Source organism: Pieris napi, chromosome 18, assembly GCF_905475465.1.
Source record: "Pieris napi chromosome 18, ilPieNapi1.2, whole genome shotgun sequence".
In the NCBI taxonomy this organism is placed as follows: domain Eukaryota; kingdom Metazoa; phylum Arthropoda; class Insecta; order Lepidoptera; family Pieridae; genus Pieris; species Pieris napi.
This window is the reverse complement of record NC_062251.1, coordinates 8280500-8302424: the sequence shown is the minus strand read 5'-3', so window position 1 is coordinate 8302424 and position 21925 is coordinate 8280500. Positions and strand designations below refer to the sequence as shown.

The 21925-nt window shown below is 35.0% G+C and overlaps 2 protein-coding genes and 2 long non-coding RNA genes across 5 annotated transcripts; 2 read left to right on the top strand and 2 right to left on the bottom strand.

The window, feature by feature from the left end:
• Nucleotides 1-2138: 2138 nt before the first annotated feature.
• LOC125058670 lies at nt 2139-6106 on the bottom strand. The gene is made up of 5 exons (XM_047662787.1): nt 5983-6106; nt 5742-5810; nt 4843-5453; nt 3755-4118; nt 2139-2381 (listed from the first exon to the last, which is right to left on the bottom strand). The coding sequence occupies exons 2-5, from the start codon at nt 5800-5802 to the stop codon at nt 2146-2148; spliced, it is 1272 nt and encodes a 423-aa protein (XP_047518743.1). The 5' UTR covers nt 5803-5810; nt 5983-6106; the 3' UTR covers nt 2139-2145.
• Nucleotides 2332-7253, top strand: LOC125058671. Its single transcript, XR_007118470.1, has 2 exons — nt 2332-2422; nt 7015-7253. It is a non-coding gene; the product is annotated as an uncharacterized LOC125058671 (long non-coding RNA).
• Nucleotides 7254-8744: 1491 nt separating this feature from the next.
• On the top strand, nt 8745-15295 carry LOC125058787. 2 transcript variants are annotated; one of them, XR_007118509.1, is made up of 2 exons: nt 8745-8999; nt 12479-15295. It is a non-coding gene; the product is annotated as an uncharacterized LOC125058787 (long non-coding RNA). The 2 variants fall into 2 exon arrangements; XR_007118510.1 differs by lacking the exon at nt 8745-8999 and adding an exon at nt 11108-12262.
• A 1187-nt stretch (nt 15296-16482) lies between these two features.
• Nucleotides 16483-18522, bottom strand: LOC125058895. Its single transcript, XM_047663035.1, is given in 3 exon segments — nt 16483-17008; nt 17211-17530; nt 18448-18522. Coding segments are annotated over 3 exon segments (594 nt in total). The 3' UTR covers nt 16483-16809.
• Nucleotides 18523-21925: the final 3403 nt, after the last annotated feature.

The following is a 21925-nucleotide window of genomic DNA, read 5'->3' as shown; positions in this document are numbered from 1 at the left end:
CGCACGTTGATATTGCGATGGAACCTTGTCACAATAACAGCTGCGTGACGTCATCCATCGCAGAAAAGTACAGACAACAAAAAAGTTAATAATAATAATATTCATTTATTTGCTTGATTGTAGGTGAACAATCTGTATCGGTAATCTTCTTTTCGTGTGAGGTGTTGACACCTCTGGTGAAAAAAATTCACAATCTAGGTAATTTTATAGGTATTACATATATTTATAGGTATTTAATTATAAATATTTTCTATTAAATTACCAACAGCTGCGTGACGTCATCAATTACTAATATTACTTTCTTGCTCATTTTAATAGGATAACAAAACGAAACTACAAAAATAAAAAAAGGATAACTAAAATAAAAAACACGTGGTAGATGTACCTACTCAATACGCGTAAGCGCTGGCTGATCTTGCGCACGGTACTGACACTCACAGTTCGGCTACGTCACCAAGATGGCCGCCAATCGCAATATCAACGTGCGGGACTAGTATGTAAATTATAATCTATCGAAGTGAAACCGTCAAATTACAATCTTAAATTTGTCAAATTGTTAACTGTCCGAAGGCTGTCCCTGATTGGTCGGGATTATAGTAGAACGTTCTATGTCGGGAACCTTAAGTTGGCGGGGGGAAATTAATTTTTTGCACTTTTTTTTGGCTCTATCAACTGTTCGTTAACTGTTCTTCATTGTTCTATCAAAAAATTTTTTTGTTCGTTCTTATTTATTTTTTTTAATTATAAAAAAATTTACCCTCAATTTGGCACGAACTATGGATATTTTGATTTTTTTTTTCTTTCTAATAGTTTAGAACTATTCAATAACTGTTCGTTCAAAATAAACAACTGTTCGGCTTTCATTATCCTGTAATTTAATAATAATTAACTTTTTTTTATAAATCTTAATTAAATGTTATTGCGCATGCGCAGTATCAATGCGCATAGTTCTCATAAATTATGCGCGGCCAAGTATTAAAGTTTTCGTATTCGAAAATGAAATTATATTATCATCTATTTTAAATGAATTTAGTTCGTGCCAAATTGAGGGTAAATTATTTTATAATTAAAAAAAAAATAATAAGAACGAACAAAAAAAATTTTTGATAGAACAATGAAGAACAGTTAACGAACAGTTGATAGAGCCAAAAAGAAGTGCAAAAAATTAATTTCCCCCCGCCAACTTAAGGTTCCCTTCTATGTCCATAGAGTTATGAATGAAACACGGGTATGAGTCAAATAAACTAAATGCACTTCAAGAATTGTGACATCAAGTATTTATTCAATACCTAGTAGGTTATCAATAATTCTGACAACACATGGTAAAAAAAATTGTATCAATATAAAAATTCTGAAACGTATTTTCTCCTCAAACAAATTAAAATTGACAAAGTATGAAATTGTTGGGAAGTAAAATTAATCTGTAATTGACCAAAGAAGTTTGAATGATAACTAAGTTAGTGTACCTAGTACAATCTACCGAATAATAATACGTTAAATTGTAAGCAGTAAGCTGAGGTTCACAATCTTTCGACAGTTTATAATCTCGCGAGATAGATTACAATCTAACGGTGTTTACAATTTTACGTTAACATAACTACCGAATAATAATACGTTAATTTGTAAGCAGTACATTGAGGTTCACAATCTTTCGACAGTTCACAATCTCGCCAGATATATTACAATCTAACGGTGTATACAATTTTACGGTGACATATCTTAATATATATAAATCTCGTGTCACAATGTTTGTCCTCAATGGACTCCTAAACTACCGAACCGATATCAAATAAATTTGCACACCGTGTGTAGTTTGATCCAACTTAAAAGATAGCGTAGTTTAAATCTCAAATTATAGTCGCAATATTATTTTATTGCAAATATTTGTTTATTGTTTGATACAATTCTAACAGATGGCGCTGTGTTAAAAGTACCATCGTTTCACATAAGGTCTCCTACAGTTTCCCTTGAATAGTTTACTTCTATGTAATATAACAAAAACCTTAGCCACAGCAACGCTTGGCCGGTCTGCTAGTATATATATATAAGACTGTACACTGCATTTAAATTTCCAACATTATATTTAAGAAACATGACAATATTATATATATACAATACTTTATTATCAAAATAAAAACTCTTATTTCAATCTTTATTTTTCTTATTAGGACATTTATGGGCCCACCACTGAGATGCTAATTGCAGCATCGGAAATGTCATATTACAACAAGTGCAAATCCAGTCAGGTTCGGTACAGTGATCCTCAAAATGATTTCTCAGGTCTGATACTAAGTTGGGGCCTGTAAATGTGACTTTGCACATCGCACATTCCACTTTGATGGAATCATTATTCAATTTTACCGGTCTTTTTATGAGATCACCTGAAAAAATGCATTAGACATTTTAACACAAAATGAGAAAGGTAAAACAAGGGCTTGGCTTTAATTTTAATGTTTCTTATAAACTATTTTTTTTTTTTAAAAGACAATTGACCTATAGTCGTATTTTTAATTAGACGAAGGCAACTGACAGTAGCTAATGTCACTTTGTAAAATAATGTTGCCATATTTAAAGTAATAGTGATGCATTCAGTTCTTGTTCAATCAGATGAATGAACAATGAGTGTGAATAGTCAATCATTTCAAACAATAAAAGAATATTATTTCTATTTCAAAATTGTATAAAAGTGCTCTGATATAAGTTAGGTACTAGTACTATGTAACTACAATCAGTTTTTTGACGTCTTATTACAAAGCGCGGCGACTAGTGCCATCACCGATCATTAATTCAGGGGTTTTTACTTTGTCACAACACTATTTTTATTCCATTAAAAACTGACAACACCGTAAACGTCAGTTGACTTCGTCTAATTAAAAATTCGACTATAGTCCCATGCTAAGCTGGTGAAGCTTGTGTTATGGGTACTAGGCAACGTATATACATAAATATTATAGATAGATATACATATGAATACATATTTAAACACCCAAGACCTAAGAACAACACCAAATGCTCATCACATCGATGTTCGCTTCAGCCGGGGATCGAACCCGGGACCCATGGATTCGCAGTCAAGGGTACTAACCACTGGACCAATGAGTCGTCAAAACTATTACCATCAAAGAATGATGTCACCAAGATCAAACCTGGAACCCCAGATTTGATATACAACTTCTTGACCTTAGCCAATGGCGTCTTCAGGTCAGTCAATGGTTAGAGGAAGTGCACAACTTGCTCCACCAGTAACTCAGAAATGCAAAGTTTGAAGTACATATTGTAATGCATCAAAAACCGACATTGTATGGGCATATATGAAAACTTAGCTATGTCACCGTAAAATTGTAAAAACCGTTAGATTGTAATCTATCTCGCGAGATTATAAACTGTCGAAAGATTGTGAACCTCAACGAACTGCTTACAATTTAACGTATTATTATTCGGTAGTTATATGAAATTGTTGGAAAGTAAAATTAATCTGTAATTGACCAAAGAAGTTTAAATGATAACTAAGTTAGTGTAGTACAATCTACCGAATAATAATACGTTAAATTGTAAGCAGTAAGCTGAGGTTCACAATCTTTCGACAGTTTATAATCTCGCGAGATTGATTACAATCTAACGGTGTTTACAATTTTACGTTAACAGCTATAAGTTCATGTTAAAACGTCAGCAGCCCAGCAATTAGCTAACAAAGACAAGATTATTTTCATTATTGAACCAACTTAAAATACATATTTATATAAAAAATACATACCAATAGAGATTTTATACAACGGAAATATCTTCTCTTCCAACTGCAGATCCATTTGGGGATCCTTCACAGCCTCTTCGTGATCCTTATATAAATATCTGACATATGCATATGTATTCATATATCTTTTATAAATTGCATCAGAATACAGAGTTTGTGGCAATAATAAATTATCTTTTTTAATAAATTCTAATATTTCTCGTGATTCCGTATGCATGTTTCCTATTATATTCTGCAATGCATTTCTGTCTATTACTCTGCTTCTTTTATTTTTTTTTAAATACAAGTCTTGGTTGAGGATTATTTTTTCAGTTTTATCACAGGGTAACACTTTGTTGATAAGGCAATGTTTCAATTCATGTTTTGTCTGGAATAAAATAATTCTCAGTTGTGAAAAGTTATTCTCAGTTATTTGACGACTCATTGGTCTAGTGGTTAGTACCCCTGACTGCGAATCCATGGGTCCCAGGTTCGATCCCCGGCTGAGGCGAACATCTATGTGATAAGCATTTGGTGTTGTTCTTAGGTCTTGGGTGTTTAAATATGTATATCTATCTATAATATGTATGTATATCCGTTGCTTAGTACCCATAACACAAGCTTCACCAACTTAGCATGGGACTAGGTCAATTGGTGTGAATTGTCTTAAAAAAAAAAAAAAAAGTTTTCTTTAAAAACAATTATGAACCTGATAATCAGTATTTTAAATCACACAGCAATTTTTGTTGAGTTCATAACAATGTTTTCCTTTATCATATAATATCTTAAGAACATTGCCATTTCTTATATTTAAAAATAAACCAAATGCACCAACCAGACACATGATGCTGACATTCTTATAATGTAAAATGAGCAATGCGACACAAAAATGCACATGTGCATTGGTGTGCATTCAGTAGTATACAAATTAATAAGGTCTTAACTATGGATGTTACCCCATGATATTTTGTTTCACTATATGAGTGATGGATAAATAATTTACATAAAAAGTGTATTGCACGGCCATGATTTACGCGTTAACACCTCAAGGTTAAGTGTTGTTGCAAGGCTCAAGCCACTAGGACATCACTGCTGCTGAAATTAGGTCTTACCTCACGTTTATATATTAAACGGGTCGTATTTGCATGTTTATATGTAATTTCAATGTTAATTGTCCACCAGTTGAGTATAGATTCTATTTTCCTAATTCCTGGAACAACTATAGTTGATTTCTGACTATTTACATTAAACACTGAATTTGATGATGGATTCCTTAAAATTAAACTATTTAATTGACTTCGTGATGCATCTATTTCCATTACAACTGCTTGGAGTGGTTCTTTTACTTCGCTTTTCATTACTTTTTGATTATTTTTCAACCTCAACACTTCTTCTTTTGCCATTGGTTCAGAAATATCTAAAGCATATTGCAAATGTGCCTTAAGATGTTTGTATTTTGAATGTAACATGCCATCTAAACTAGCCAAGTTGTTTGCCTTCTTTGCCTCATTAACTATAGTGTCAAATTCTTCCCATAATGGCCAGTCTTTAAGGTATTTTTTTAATAACGTTATGTAGATATCAACTTGTAAGTTATGTAATTTATATACATCAATGTCAAATTCAACTTTAAGTAGATTTAAGATTTGGTTGTTTGTTAAAATTGTGTGCTGCTTACAGTCATTGTACATAAGCTTTTTAAATAGCTTTTTGATGGGGCTGTCTGGAATAGAAAATACTTTTTTATTAACAGGTATTGACAATGTTAACCAGACACAAAATATTTTAATAAACAATGGAGTATAATAAATATAAGCAAGTAGCCTAGAAACTATCTTTTTAATGGATAATTTTGCATAATAGGCAAGTGTTTTTCAATCTATCCTGACTCCGACCTGCAGCTTAATCTGTATATTATCTGCTAGATCATAGATTCAGTAAACTAAATCATAATTTAAATATGATGAATTATTTTCAAAAGTACTAGAGTTGCTTATTATCTTAGACATACCATCATCTTCGTCCGATGTGATGGCAACTATTGAAGCATCATTTGACGAATCGTCAGCCATGGTTATTTCTGTAATAAATAATTACTTTTGACACACACATGAAATGTTTATCGAATTTAGAAATTAATAAGGGATCAATATATTTTTTTAAATATTTTTCTCTTATTTAAAAAGGTTCTCAAAACCTTGGCATGATTTTTGTTACCATATACTACTAAGTAGTACTTAGTAAGTACTAACTTTAAATAATATTATTTGTTGTTCCTCTAATGTTTATACATATTTTATAACCGATTTTCGCACTCATTAGTCATTTTCATTAGTTCATTACACTACCCACAGTGTTGTCACTTGTCAACTCGATTAAAGCAAATGTCGCTAGCGGCTAGACAGAAGGTTAAAAAGTCGCTAGATGATGTAAGTTTCTTTGGTATGAAGAAAAACTTATAAAATTTTGTTATTATATTCTTTGTTCGCATAAACAAGCTCCCCTTTTTGGGCTATACCCCGATAAGTATCTCGCTAGGTAATAGGTAAAGACAGGACTGAGGACGATGACTTTCAATGACCAATTTTTCTATGAAAGTAATGTCAAACACTATATTATTAGACCCGACAGACTACGTTCTGTCAAAAAGATTAGGATTGTGGCAGTTTGTTGTTCCTACCGTTGTCACGTTCTAGATCGGTATTCACGTTAAGAACTCACGAAGCGGTTTTCACGCGGGCCCGCAGCCTTTGTAGAATACAGATAGTTATGTAAAAAATTAAATCACATTTTACGACGCATTTTACGCCCGCGGCGTGTGCGATTGATTGCAGATCCCGCTGCACCGGCGCGGCGGTCATCTTGAACCGGTGGCCACGGTATCGGTCCCGCGTGCTCTGCGGTCGGTTGGCGGGTGACGTTGCTATTGAAGAGATATTTCTTCAAAAGCAACGTTTTTCTTTAAAGTTTCAAATAACTAGATACGGACGTTCGAAAATAATTAAAGAACTTTTCTTCATCATTCTTTAACTCATTAATAAGGGTAACAAATAATCCAAAACGATCGCGTTCCGCACAAAACTCCGGTCTCGTGAGTCTCGAAAATAACGCTAAGAACTCACGAAGCGGTTTGCACCCGCGCCCGCCGGTGGCGGTTTGGTGTTTTATATTCAAAACTGACATTTAGTGAAAAGTCTTACATAATATTATTAATTATAAAAACTTTGTTTCACTTCTACCACGTGTGAATTGCATACAATATGAGTTTTTTTTCTTTGTTACAGTGTGTGCTCGAAAGACGAAGTTTGCTGTCCGCAACTATCAATAATTCAACATACGGACCCGAAGCAGCCCGACGATTCCAGTTATAGTAATGAGGACGATGCTGATATAATTTAGTGTCCCAACATCAAAAGAATTGTACGAAATTTTTGTACAATTATTTTTATTGTTTTTAAATGATTCTAGATTATACTTGTTTACACTGCAAAAAAACATAAGTAATATAAACTGTTTCTAAACATTTTGTGTTTTCATTGGGTTTCGTCTCCTGTGTAATATGTAGCAATGTAAATTGTAAAACCGTACATGTTTCACTTTCTTTTAAATGTTTGAAGTGAAACTTCTTTGGGCGCATAAGGGTAACATTTTTACGGATGAAACGCAATAATAAAAATAGGAACGTCACGAATATGTGCGGCGTTTTTGTGGAAGAAAAGGAAGAGAGCCATTGAGACCGATTGAGAAAGAGTGAGAAGGGGGAGAATTACTAATAGAAATTCTATTTTTAAAATTAAAATTTGGTAAAGTGTTTATGAAATACTAGTATTTTATATTTGATTAAAAATTCACTCTCATCATTTTTCTCCATCGCGCCAAAAGAAGTATAACTTCAAAAATTTATTTAAGTGTTCAACTGAAAAAGTCTTGGCTTTTTTCCCTTTATATCCTTTTGATTTACGTTTCAGAAAGAGTACAAGTTTTGAATATTTGGTTATATCAATTTCGTTGTAAATACTCAGTGTAATTTATTATATAGAATAGAATATTTAGACCATAAGGACGAACACTTAAAGTTATCCGATAACTCTTGAAAGTAGGCTAACCAAACGTTTTCGGTAAATGAGTTAACCTTTTTGTTAATTTTCCAAGTCATATAAAGTCTTGGTAACATTTTGTCGTACGCTTTTCTTGATTTTTCTGGCAAAAGACTATTCGCCAGTTTCGTAGCTGTTTCTAGAATGTCAGGTGGAGTTAAATTTACATCAGTATCGTCGGTGTTGCTTGAAATTTTTGCTACTAAAGTTTTATCCAACAAAATATTACTCAATATACGATATGTATATACGATATAGCGCCAAAATGGAAAAAGTCTGTTACTTGTCTATTGGCTCGGAACCAGCGCGTTGCCAGCGTTCGCCACAGATAATGTGTAACCTCCTTGGTCAGGACACGTATATACTTTAATAATTAAAAAATTGTTTTAAAGTATTTTTTTGTTAGGAGAATAATGCTTTAATTTCATTCTTTAATTTTCTTAAAGAATAATGTAAATTAAATATGCCTTTAAAAGTCTGTATTTCATTTCATAATTAGAATATTACCAAATGAAAAATATTAAAAGTGTCGAAAATTAAAACAAATAATAAATTTATTTCTTCGATAGGATGACTAAGATGACCTACACATTTTTGTATTTGTGTCTCTTACCTGTGGTTTTATCCGTTGCATCCGGTTTGAAATCACAACGATTCTAAAGAAGTATCACTTCAAAAAAAAAGATTTACAAAAAAGAATATAATATTATCCATTGTATAATTTATATCAAATATTGAATTTCAATAAGAGATTACATCAAATGCTTAAAAGTACTTAAAACTAAAGACGAGATTGGCGGCCTTATTTTCTACTTAATATTTTTCTATAACCTGTATAGATGTAGGTAATCTATGTTACGTTTTTTGTCTATACTCATTACTCTATGTTTATACCTACGGAGTACGGGCTACGGCTGTACGCAGTACGGCATTCGCCAATCGCCATTTTAAATTTTTATCAAGCGGTGTCGATATACGGTTGTCGAAATCATTATTAAGCATTTGTTAATCTATAAAGTAAATAAGATATCTGGGATTTGCTTATTGCACTTTAAATTCTTGAAGTAATTTAGAATGTATTTTTATACCATAACGTTAAAATAAAAATAATTTCACGTCAAACTTCAAAGGAAAATTAATGAAATCACTAACAACGAAAACGAAGATGCAAAGTTAGTAAAGCGAAGAATTAAGATAATGTGACTTTAACTTGAAATTTGGTGTCTCAGATATCACCTTGCCTATTATTTTGGACAATTTCGTGAGAAGTTTCAGTCTTCGATGATGTCTCCACGTGTTCCTTTTTTTACTCTGTTTACAAAGAATTTGTCCTGTAGATTGAGGTACAAAATATAACTGTACCTCGCGATTTCACGCTCATTAATTCGGACATAGCGTAATGCATTAGTAGGTGTAGTCCATTACTTATTCAAAATTCTCTCAATGTTTTGTCTTGTTGTTGTTACACAGCGTCATGCCGTTATTTGTTATAGGGTTATGTTAAACATTCTTCACCCGCCTACGATAATTTCCTTTGGTCTTTAGGAAAGTCTGGTTTTTCATTTAATGCTGTTCCATACACGGAAGGCTGAGTTTCCTTGTTTATCCATACCAGTGCTGTTTTTATATTGTGTTTGAAATATATATTTGTTTAGGAAATAAACCTTGAAGTTGCAGGCCATTAAAAATAATTGGTAAATAATATTTGGAAAAAATATTCATATATACATACATTGTACATATATATCTTTCATGTGATTCCAGGTATGTTCTACATATCCCATTACAAATAAAAGTGTTCATTTCATCTCAATTATACCCTTGCTCAAAATAAAATCTGATAATGTAACTAAAAAAATACTATTTACTTAAACCACCATTTTATTTGCTTGGCAAATTATTTGGCTTTCGCTTTTTCCCTTCACCACGTCTGGTGAAAGAAAATATAGATTTAATATTGATTTTTACTAGAGAAGCAGAATTTAAACAAGGATTTTTTCAACTTCTTTCAGCCTCTATAGCATTTGGAGGCCGATAATGAGATCTTGTACATATGAGTTCAGGTAGAACCTGTTATTCCATTGTTATTGTGCACACTTGTCTTTATATTTATTCTGTGTCTTTATTCAGGTTGGATCAAAAGTCTCTTTACATTATAAACATTCAGGATGACATACAGTAAATGATCCTTGATTATTTTAACAATGCTGAACTCACAAGTGTTGATAAATGTTTTGCATTCCCTCGTGAATATGTTCCTTTAAGTCTCAGTGGTTTATGAATGATAGGGGCAAGTTGTTTGAGCTGCCTGAGCGTTTTGGTGTTCATTTGGCTGCCACATAGATAGTTTTATTACCCACAATGACAGTGTCCCTTCACCGAATAGAAAAATCTGTCTGTGGTTGTTAATGTATTATTTTGTTTATTGTCTTGTGTTGACCACTAACGGGTGTGTGTAAGATGAGAGATTATAAACTCAGTCATAATCAGGACCTGTTGAGAACAACAGATTTTGTGAATTATACTTAAATTTGAAAATAATGAAAATGCTTAGTTGCAAAAGAGAATCAGGAAACCTTCCTTTCTTTTTCCCCCACACACACTCTTATAGCTCCATCTCATTTTGGCTCTAATCTCACAGAAACATGTGAAGGTCTTTTTGCTGCTTGCTGAGTCTCCTGAGAAAGGTCACTATAATGTTGCATAACCAAAGGGTAGTTTTGAGGAGAAACAGGATTTCAACACTAAAAATGTCTTAAAACTACATGCCTACCTATTCTAAAACAGTCTGAAAAAATGTTTTAGTCTCCTGAAACTAAGAAGAGAATAACTTTGTGTAAATTCCAATCGTCTGGTATTTTTTTTTAAAACAGCAGACGGAAATGTCAATCCATATTTGTAACAACATTTTGTAGTTTAAAAATAATTTGTAGATTTGGGCGAAGACAGATGACCGGACCTAAATCCTTTTGTTGTTATTGCTATGTGTTTATTTTCATCCTCTTGGATCTTTTAAATCCGCATAGAACTCTTTACTTTGACCAAGAAAAGAAAAGTGGCTGTGTATTGTCTTTAGTCACTATAACAGCTAGTGCCTTTAATAATAATTGGTGAACTAGGCTTTATCCACTTCTGCCTCCATCAATCCCAGAATCATTTAACTAGGTTTTGTGATTATAAGGGTAATATGAGTGTAGGGTTGGTTAGTTTTTATTTTATTTATTTATTTCTAAAAAAACAATCCTGTCCTAACTGGTGACCCTAAATCGACAATATAACCAATTAACAAAAAAAACAAGAAATAATAGGAATAAATTGAATTTTAAAAATTACATAATTAAATAAATTGTTTTGTACTCAATTCAACATCAACTTAATTTCATAGGTAGCCCAAATCGCGCAATTATGCTCCATATTACTTCTCATCATGTACTACTACTCTCACAGTAGTGATATTCGTGTTTCAGTTTATACCCAAGGGTATAATTAGGGGCCTCGTTAATCTGGAGAGGCAAAAACAAATCCCTTATATTCTGTATTTAATGGTTCTAAAACACATGTTGAAATAATCTCATATTTTAATTTTCGCACTTCATTTCAACAGCCTGGTCTCTAAGTCGACGAAGAAACATAACTTCGTGGCAATACAATTTGTTGTGATTAACCCATTATAAAGCAGTGTTTAAAGCTCCTACCGCCTCTGAATTAACAACTTTTTCGGGGACTGGAACTTAAATGCTAATGTCCTCATCAGTTAAGGTTCTCAGAACATGCAAGTCAGTTAACCAGTTCGAGTTCGAAGTTTTTATTGTTAATTGTTACAATATTTTGATTCTCATCCCCAAGAGCGACGCTGGAACGATAATAATGGATGCAGTGTGCGCCTTTGTGCCTACACTTTTGTAGTTTTGATACTGGAGAGAACCTACGTCTGCTTTCATCTATGTCTCTGATGCTGGGAATTTTTCCATCGTCCTAAATTTACAGGGTTTCGTTCAAGGCGGTCAAGTAAGATGTCGTAAGATAACAGAAGTAGACGGTAGACGATTGTTATTTTGCTGTAGTCTCATTGAAGGCGAACGATCTAGCTACGCTTGTCTTTTCCGGTTTTCGCAGACTGAGTTTGGTGTTTCTTTCTCTATACTTACGCATTCACTCTAAGCCGGCCATTTGGATAGGTGCTATCCCCAAGTAACCAACCGTACCTCTTAATATTGAACTATAATAAAAAGTCATTGGTAGAACTTGGTCACCGAGCAACTGCATTAAATAATTCAAGGTCTGCATCACAAACAACTTGGATAAAGAAATATCTCTTCCTGTTTCTGAATTCCTCACCAATATTTAAGCCAAAAATAGAGAAAAAGGGTCTTATATCGGGTGGCGCAATAGAAACTGCATTTATTAAGAATAGGCTAAAAAATAAACACAAAAGGTATAGTTGAAATAAAATATAGGATGATTATTGATTAGGTAATTAAATGTAGTTTATTTTTTAAAAATCATATCATGACGGCCCTCTCGAAGACGGCACTCCTCTAAACGCGAACGCAGATTTGTGTCAATAAATCTGGGCTGCCATTTCCCCACGGATATTTTCCTTTAGCCGACTGATGTTCCTCGGATTATTCATGTAGACTTTATGTTTCAGATATCCGCACAAAAAAATGTCAACCCCAACCCAAGGGATATCACCTCTTGGAAATTAGTCTTGCAGGAAACATCTGTCTCGCAACCGCCATAGAGTCATTTGATGTGTGACAGGTCGCTCCGTCTTGTTGGAACCAAGTCATCGTATTCGCTATTCTCGATCTCGCAAGTTCTGGAGTCAAATATCCCTCTAACATCGTGACATAACGGTCGGTGTTAACCGTGATGTTTCGTCCTCGTGAATCTTCAAAGAAGAAAGGGCCAATAATTCCTTTGCTTGAGAGCTGCCCATACCGTTACTTTCGGACTATGCAGTGGTTTTTGATTTTGATTTTTGGATTCTCGTCGTTCCAATAGCGACAATTTTGTCGGTGTACGAACCCATTTAAATGAAAATGAGCCTCGTCAGAAAGAAGGATGTTGTCAAAAGTGGAAAATCTTTTAAGCATTTCTTCAGCAAATGCCAACTTTGCTTCGAAGTGGGCCTCTTTTAATTCCTGTATTAACTGGAGCTTATAAGGATGCAGTTTCAGATCCAACTTCAAAATTAGCTGTAAACTTCGTCGCGACAAGTTTAAAGCCGCCAATCGCTTCCGATTAGACACTTGCGGATATTTTCCTACTGACACCTTCACCTTCTCAATGTTGTTTGTGGACGTTCTTGGACGACCTTTTGCTGGTGGTTTGAACGTGGAACTTCAAAACGCTTTAAGATCCATATTTTAATTAAATTCGCACTCGGAGCTTCATTAATGTGTGTTAATCCATATTCAGAACATACATTCGCCTTGTAGAGATCTATGAACGACCGTTCTCGTAAAACGTGTGAACACAAAGTCAAAAAGGGCGACGCTTTTAAGTGACTCATGGTTACTAAAACTCCACGAGTGCCACTATCCAATAGTGTGACCAGATTTTTTTTGGCGAATCTACTACTGCTTGTGGAGGTTAAAAACTACTGAATTCTAATGAATTTACTGAAATTAAATGAATGTTTTCTTGATTCAAGGATAAAATAATAAAAATAACAAAGAATGCACGATTAATTAATGAAACCAAGTTTTTTAAATTATATTTTTAATAAAAATATTATTTACAAAAAAAAAAATAATATACTAAAATAATAATAATACTTAAAGTTAAGATTCTTCGTCTTTATGTTGGGTAACATTGACACAAAGCAGTTTTGAGTACATTAACTTGATCATCTTCTGTCAGGATCAAATCTGCTACATCCTCCTTCCAACTGCCGTAGTCCCTCTTTTCCATGCATTATTGAAGCAACATTCTTATTATTAAATCGATTTCTATCGTGATTTTTAATCATATTAATAACGGAAAATATTCTTTCTACTTTAGCGTTTGACAAAGGTAGTGTCGTCATTTGCTTCACAAATCGGGACAAAATGCCATACTTTGGTTTGCTATTCGCATCACAGATTTGGCTGAAAAAATATGACGCAATGTGCACGTTCTATTGCGCCACCCTGTATATTATATGGAAAAATATAATAATGATTGTCAGGTGTAAAATACTTGTACAAAGTATTAGTAAGTTGTCAACTAATAGCAGGATTTTCTTGTTCTTTTTCGTAAGCTCACGAATCACGTAAAAATGTCAGCAGTCATCCAGGCTCCTCGGTTGCTCTCATAATTCCACTGGCAAATGTCGTACATTTTAAAAACATTTGGGACGTTGAGATTTTCCGATTACGAGAAGTTTTTTATACAGTGCCACTCATGTTGGCTGCCACCATCACAGTTATTCTCTCCTTTGATAATTTTCCTCCTGTACATTTTTCACCTTTAAATTTAAGTCTTGTTTGAGGTTAATTTATAAAACAGCCCGGTCTCATCCGCATTAAAAATTTCATCATCTCTAAATTGCCCACTTAGAGAAGGCCAAACCTTTTCTAACCAATCGACTGCATCACCTCAGACTTAGCTTTCTCTTGTAGCAGAGGTCCATTCACGGGTATTCCCAGGTCGAAGCTTGAACCTTGAACCACTGTAACAATCCTTATCATGAGTGGAAGCTCGAAAAAAGGGCTTCATCAGAGAACAGGATGTTGTTGAACGCATCCCGTATTTCATTTGCAAATCTCAATCTTGATTCGAAGTCTGTTGCCTTTAGTTCCTGCACTAGATGTAATGTCGATCTAGAGACTCCCAACGTCGACGAACGTTTGCGCTCCGACATTCGTGGATTCGCGCGTACAGACTCCCGAACTCGCTGAATGTTTTCATCGGTCCGTGAAACTCTTTGGCGACCACGAGGCCGCATTTTTGTGTCGATCCTGTTCTTTCAAATCTTTGGATACATTGTTTAATTAAATTAGTGCTTGTACACTTACTGATGCGCCGCAATTCTAATTTAGCACGATAAAGCCGCCGAACAGTCACATAAGATTGAGCGATTATGAGAATTCATAAAATGCACGGACACTAAACGCGCGCTGCTCTCCCGTGTAATGATTCATGGCGACTAAAATTACAAAGTCCGCGCTACGCATTGCTACCGCTCCAGCGCCCCTCATGTGGTTTAGAAATGCGCGCGAAATCAAAAGTGCATTTCTCTCTGGGCCACCCTTTGGGCAACTACAACTATGAAAAAAATACTACAAAATAGGTTGAAGTAAATATACAGGGTGTCCCAAAAGTCGACGTCAAGTCGAAATTTTCTCATAGGTAATGCCACACCTTTACTTACATTAAGTATTTACTTACGATATTTGAAAAGTCTCTGAAATCGATGTATAACATAGTTAGTCATACTTAAGATATTTTACTATGGGCATTATACGTTTTTAAATTTATACATATTTTTTTCATATTTAGCTAAATATTCATATTAGTAAAACATAATTTACCTTCCATCCTCATAGAATCTTCAACACTCTGGTCTTGGGTACACGCATTATCATTACAATTTATATTTTTAACGGTCTCTTCTACTTTTTGTGATCCGATTTCATCACATCTAATCACTGATTCAATCATTTTTTTTGACCTAGATGACATACTTAATTTATATATATCTAACACTGTAGATTAAATAATGAAAATCAGTGCAAAGTTTACAAAATAGCGACGATAACAGCGCACGTGCTCCTCTCCCGCGTATTTAATCGTTACTAACAGTTGCCATTCGGTCGCACGGCTCAAAGATCCCCCCACCCCCGCGTATTGTATGGGAACTGCATCATACCACATATTACTTCGATCAAGATGAACATACGATAATTAGCAGTCTTATTATCTAGGGTTCTATTGTAAATATATATTTTTTTATTAGTTAAAACGATAAAATATGTTATAAAGTATTTGAAAATCTGTAAAACTAATTTTCGCAATTTTGTTGATTACGATACTATACGTAGGAGGTGTCGAAATGATTCTAGCGCACCCAAAACGTTCCTAATGACCACAGCGTGGTTTAAATAAGATGGAGAGAGACATTCCATAAAATGTGAGCGAGACAGATAGTGACCCTTATGTCATACGGACGCAAATAAGTAAAATAGACAGTTTCTTTTTTATGCTTAGATTTATTACTTTTTTTATAAAAGATGTTCAAATTGCCGTTCTTCAGCTGCAATACAGGCTCGACATCTCCTTAAAAAAGAACGTGAAATTAAGCGGGCAAATTGTCCATTATTCACAAATTCTACTGCTTCCGCTATTTTCTGTCTAAGCTCTTCTACATTTTGAATCGACTTGGAATAGACTTTTTCCTTTACTGCTCCCCAGTAAAAAAAATCAAGAGGATTTAAATCGGGTGAGCGGGCGGGCCACGAGATTGTACCACCCCGCCCTATCCATCTGTCTGGATACTCCTCGTTAAGGTGGTTTCGAACTAAGCGGCTGTAATGCGCTGGACAACCATCTTGCTGGAACCACATATCTCGTAAAATAGTAAGCGGCACGTCCTGGAGCAAATTGGGCAAATGATTTTGTAAGAAATCTAAATAAATTTCAGCATTTAAAACTTCTGGTAACTCAAAAGGCCCTATGACTTTTCCGTTCAAAATTCCAGTCCACATGTTAACTTTGAAACGGTACTGTGATCTGTCTGGTCTCATCAATCGTGGATTTTCGACGTGCCACTCGTGCAGATTGTGTAGGTTCATGTAGCCGTCTTTTTTAAAAGTTGATTCATCCGACCATAAAAAATTTTCTAAGAATTGTGGGTCTTCTCGGTGTTTTTGAATTATTGTTTGGCAAAAAGCAACCCGAGGTTCATAATCTCGAGGTAATAAGGATTGTACTCGCTGTACATGAAATGGATGGAACTCATTTTTTTGTAGTATTAGCAGTTAATAGTAATTAATATTATGTAAAATCAAACTCTTTTTCCGTCGACAAAGCGCTATAGGTAGAATAATTATCACTAGGTGAATTAATTTGATCTTCCCCTGCGTTTGATGATTGTTCTTGTTATAAATGTGGGCGTGTCAGTGGTGTTTGGTTTGCAAAATGTTGAGTTTGATAGCCTGTGTAGCTCTGGTAGTTGCTAGGCTGATAGGAGGAACTATAAGGTGGGTAAACTCAAACTCAAACTCAAAATATCTTTATTCAAGTGGGTAACCAAGTACACTTTTGAATCGTCAAGTTAAATTAATCATAAATTTACATTTACTACCAGTTCGCAAGTCAAGGGCGTAGAGCGGGTAGCCTTGATACCCGCTAGCCTTGATAGCCGGTTGAAGAAAGTCTGTTAAAGTTTGGAGAACACGACTTTAAAAAAAATAAGTGTTTTGTTCTCATCCAATTTTTCCAGAGACGGTAGAATTCCCTTAAAAAAAGACAAGTGCCTGTTTTCCGGTTCCTTTAAAATGTTAACAATTTCACCTTCAAACTCGTTTGCCTTTCTTTTTCGCGGCTTCTGTTGGTATTGTCTTGGAGATTTTTCAGATCTTGCTTGATTCTCTTGCCCAGGTGGTGCTTGCATTTACGTTTCATTAATACTATCTGTTGTCTCATGTTGTAATTTTTTTTAAAGAAATAATAACTGCTTGTACAGATGGTAGGTATTCTTTGGTAGATTTTGCTCCTGTTCCAGATCGCTTACTTTTTAAAGATATCGTTGATCCCTCCATTTTTTTAATACTTCATTACCAGTAAAAAATTATACAAAATTAATCGATGTCTTCTAAAACTGTCTCAGAGCGGACTAAAATGGCGTCACCAAGGATGACGTAATATCGCAGGAATGTCCGATGCGAAGCTGATCGGAAATTCTTGCGGTGCGTTCGTGCGAATTCGCAGTTTTAAAAACTACGGTGGTACTACTAGGTGTGTGGGAGACCTAACAGCCTGGCCACGGGACATTCGCTGACGCGAATATTCGCGCGGTGCGAACCGCGATGCGTCTAGCGACTGAAATAAACTCATAGCAATGTACTAATCAAGCCACGCGCAACGGCGACCAGCGATGCGACCAGCGAAATGTACCGAGCGAATCGCGCGGGCGACTGACGTCGCGACGGGCGAGCGAAACAAATGCATGAATCAGTACGGTGCAAGCCACGCCCCACGGAGTCGAGCGGCAGTCGCGGCGAATAGAGAAGGGAATAAATAAGTTTAGTCGTGGTCGCGGCGAAAAATGAATACAGAGTTTTTTGTTACTGAAATACTGGCTAGGCCAGCTATTTGGAAGTCTGGCCATCCACAGCATTAATTTAATATACCTTAATCTCAAAAACAATTTTTCAGCGGCACTTAAAATTCTATTTGCATTAACTTTTTTCTCCAATTCTGGTTGAATATTCATAAGAATATAATTGAAGGTTTCAATACTTATTCTGGTATACTCAAAAAAATAATTCTGGATATATTCTGAATTTCTCATACTTCTTGTGGAATTCTCCACAATTTCTCCAAATATTAGGTCTTGCACCAAAAGCTATTACTTTCCAAGCAATATCGAGATGATTTCGATAAAGACATTTCGCTGTCGAACTTCCTTACTGGTCGCGGCGGCAAACGTGACTGGTCCGTGGCCTGCAAACGGCCCCGCGCGGATGGTCGCCTCGCCTCCCGCATCGCCGTTCGCACCGCCGATCCCCGTGGCCAGACCGTAAGGTCGACCTAGTAGTACACCTAGTAGTACTTGTAGCTAAGTAAAAAAATAGGGTATGTTCGATTTGTTTCAATCGTTTCTTTTAAATGAAAAACAGAATAACATCGTAAATTTTAATGATACATTTTTAATAATTAAGATTTGTAAATGATAAAATAAATAAAAATTTAAATAGTTAAATATGGTACTCTATGAAGCAACCTTCAATGCATAGCTTAATGTTGCATTCTAGACACTTCCATTTAGTTCTGGCAGTGACCTTTCGCTGGGCGCACATCCAACAGCGAGCTTGTTTGTGCCCATTTCTCACTGGAAAGTGTCGGTGTTCTAGATGAGGTCTATTGGTTGTTGTTGGTCTTGGTCGCGGTGTCAGTGTCAGTCCGGTTCGAGATGTTATAAGTCGGGGTTCCGTAGTCAGGTCAATATTTCGGTGTATTTTTAATAAGTCTTCCGCCAGAATTGTCCTAAACTGCCTATGGGAAATTTTGGGATTTGCCGATTTAAAAATAACAAAGCAGTTAAATAATGCAGCAATTAACATGCGACGGAAAAGTTTTTTGTACCAGACAGGAATTGATCTTTCCTGTCCACGCCTCCCATGGATTTATTGTAGTCTAGGACAATGCTTGGCTTAAATGTCAGTCGATTGTGTTTTTGTCGAGATCCGATTTGGAGGTAATGGTATGTCGAGATCTCGCCATACACATATTGACAAATCGGAACAGTAGCTAGCCACTACTTCACCTTGTCGAAGTTCCGTTTTCGTCAGTCTTTAATGAATCGGGAACGAATTCTGGATTCAGCCTTAAGGTTCCGTAGCAGTCAGTATTTTGTCGTTTTAAACATCGCGCTAATAATGGGCAATTTAAAAATTGTCCATTACTCTATGGCTCTACCAAGTCGTATACAATTTTGGAAGTAGCATTGCTGGGACGGTCATTGATATTTCCAGTCGATGTTTGGTCAGTCATTTCAGCCTCATTATTGTTTGTATCGTTAACGTTTTTGGGACGGTCATTGTTATTTTCAAGCGATGCCGATGGTTTGTCAGTGGTGTCATCCTCGTCAGGTCTGACGTCATTTGTAGTTGCAGTCCTAGTCGTTTCTTTTCCAGCATATACGAGTACAAAAAACTTCCAGAGATGCCACTGGAAGGCTCGCACAACTCGTAAGTTTTCAAACCTACTTGTGCAGCCTTCGACAAAACTCTTCTGAGCGAAGCCTAGTCTCCCATGCCACTTCAGAAGGGATTCGCCAATGACTATCTCTTGTTAAGGATAGTATTAACTGGAAAATTTGTCGTTAAAATAGTCAATTATCGGCCGAATTTTAAATAGTCTAGTCGGTTCTTTCATTGTCTCATTGTTGACAAAATGGAGCATTGATTTTAGCAAAAGATACCTGTTGTAGGTCATGATTCTACGAAATTATGGCATAGTGCCGAAACCATTGAACACGAAGTAAGATTCCTCCTCCGGTAGAGGGAATAGGCCTTGTAACACGATAAGTGCTAAAAAACTGATCATTTCGTCCCTATCAGTCGGCGACCAACGATAAAGCCGCGAAGTTGGAAGAAACTTGTTTTGGTCTTTCAATGATGTTATCTTTTGGTTGGCGTATCGATTAGTCTCTGTACAAAGTTTGTCCGAAAAGTCATTGTCAGTCATCTTATAAAAAATGTCGATGATACGTGTCGTGTCTGAAATAGTAAAAGTCGGTCCTGCAGTTCCAGTAAAAGTCTCTCTTTGTCCTGTAAAAATCTGTCGGTCTCTTGTCCAATTAAAATCACTAGAGAAAACATTTTCTATGATGTGGCGAATATTTTGTGTGCCATGTTGTGCGCATTTTTTTATGCAATCAAAATTTACATTTTGGAGCACCATTTCCTTTGCAATTGTTTTTAAATTACGTTTGTGACTATTTTCTTTAAAAAATTAATTTATTGATGTCGCACACTTTTCAACACATGATATAATAGATTTATTTGCATAGTGCAAACTTTTTTTTAACTCATTGTGTTCTTTATATTCTACAAATGTGTGGACTTTTTCCACATTTGTGGATACAAAAAAAAACTTGAGATGTGTCAAGGGACACCCGGATGGAACGAAGTTCCATTCGATTAATTAGTGAAGGAATTGTAATAAAATTTTATTTTTTTTAAGTTATAATAATATTTTTTTTATTATTAACAAATATAATGTTATATAAACTTAATTAGTAGACTCAATTTTCGTAATAATTGGCTTGTGGTAACTGAAGTAGGAAACATATGTTTGGGATTCTATTTTATTTAAATGTCTTGAAAAAACTGCATCAATGGTAGTATTATATTTTGTTGTTGATTCTGCTGGATTATTGTTAATTCTTAAATCAAATTCTTCCTCTAGAAACTGTAGCAATGGTTTTGATTTTTTCATTACTGAAGTTGATGTTAAAATCACCGGCTAAAATGAGTGGAACTTTATCTAAATTTTTGTTGTTTCTGCTAAACGTTCGAGATACTCGTATGTATACCAATATTTTTGAGTAAGAGTTTTTAAAAATACTCTTTGTTTTATATGTTCAGCTGTTTGGCTACTACGATTGTTAGGCACTAAAAGATTGATTGTAGAAGCAACTGGATCAGATGCTACAGAAGTAGCAGAAGAAATTAAATATTTAACTGCTACTTCTGATAGGACGGGAGTAAAATGCCTACTATCAATCCAAAATTTCAGGGCGTTTGATGACCTTGAAATATTTGGCTGATCTAAATACTGCTTTAATTCAGCAGGTATTGTACCAAAACTTCTGCCAGAAACTTCATTGGCATTAGCCATATTTTTCAAGAGCATATCTTCATGTCGATCCCATAATGATGAAGTTGTTTCTTTTTCTCCACGTGGAGAAGCGCCTACTGTAGGTGAACGATTTCCTCTTATTTTGTGTTCTGCAATTATTTCTTTTGATAGATCGGATATTGCATTAGCACCAGCCAATGCTGACATGAAATGTAATTTTTTTAAGCGGGGATCTAAGATAGTTGCTTTGGCCAAAAAAGGGTTATCTAGTAAAGGCACTAATCTACTTTGAATACCATTTAATAAATCATTTTGTACTGACACTCCAATAGCAGTTGATGTTTTAGTTTGTTCGATTTCTTGTTTTAATAAATTCGTTAGTGGTATAACTAAACTAGCTGGCCAGTTGCCAGGCTGAGAAATACACTATAGTGTATTTCTCAGCCTGGCGGAAAAGCGATCATTATATATAACCTTTGAGCGGATCACAGAAATAAACAACATTTTTTATGTCAAAGGTTTTTGAATTTTTGACATGTTTACTACGAACTGGCACATTAATGAATGATGAGGTTTAGTAATT

Bases quoted from the DNA above. Each gene is read 5' to 3' on its own strand.
- LOC125058670 (XM_047662787.1), bottom strand. From the start codon at position 5,802: ATGGCTGACGATTCGTCAAATGATGCTTCAATAGTTGCCATCACATCG. The intron at 5,454-5,741 runs GTATGTCTAAGA...TTTCTATTCCAG, and splicing joins CACATCGGACGAAGATGATG to ACAGCCCCATCAAAAAGCTA. The intron at 4,119-4,842 runs GTAAGACCTAAT...ATTTTATTCCAG, and splicing joins GTTTAATATATAAACGTGAG to ACAAAACATGAATTGAAACA.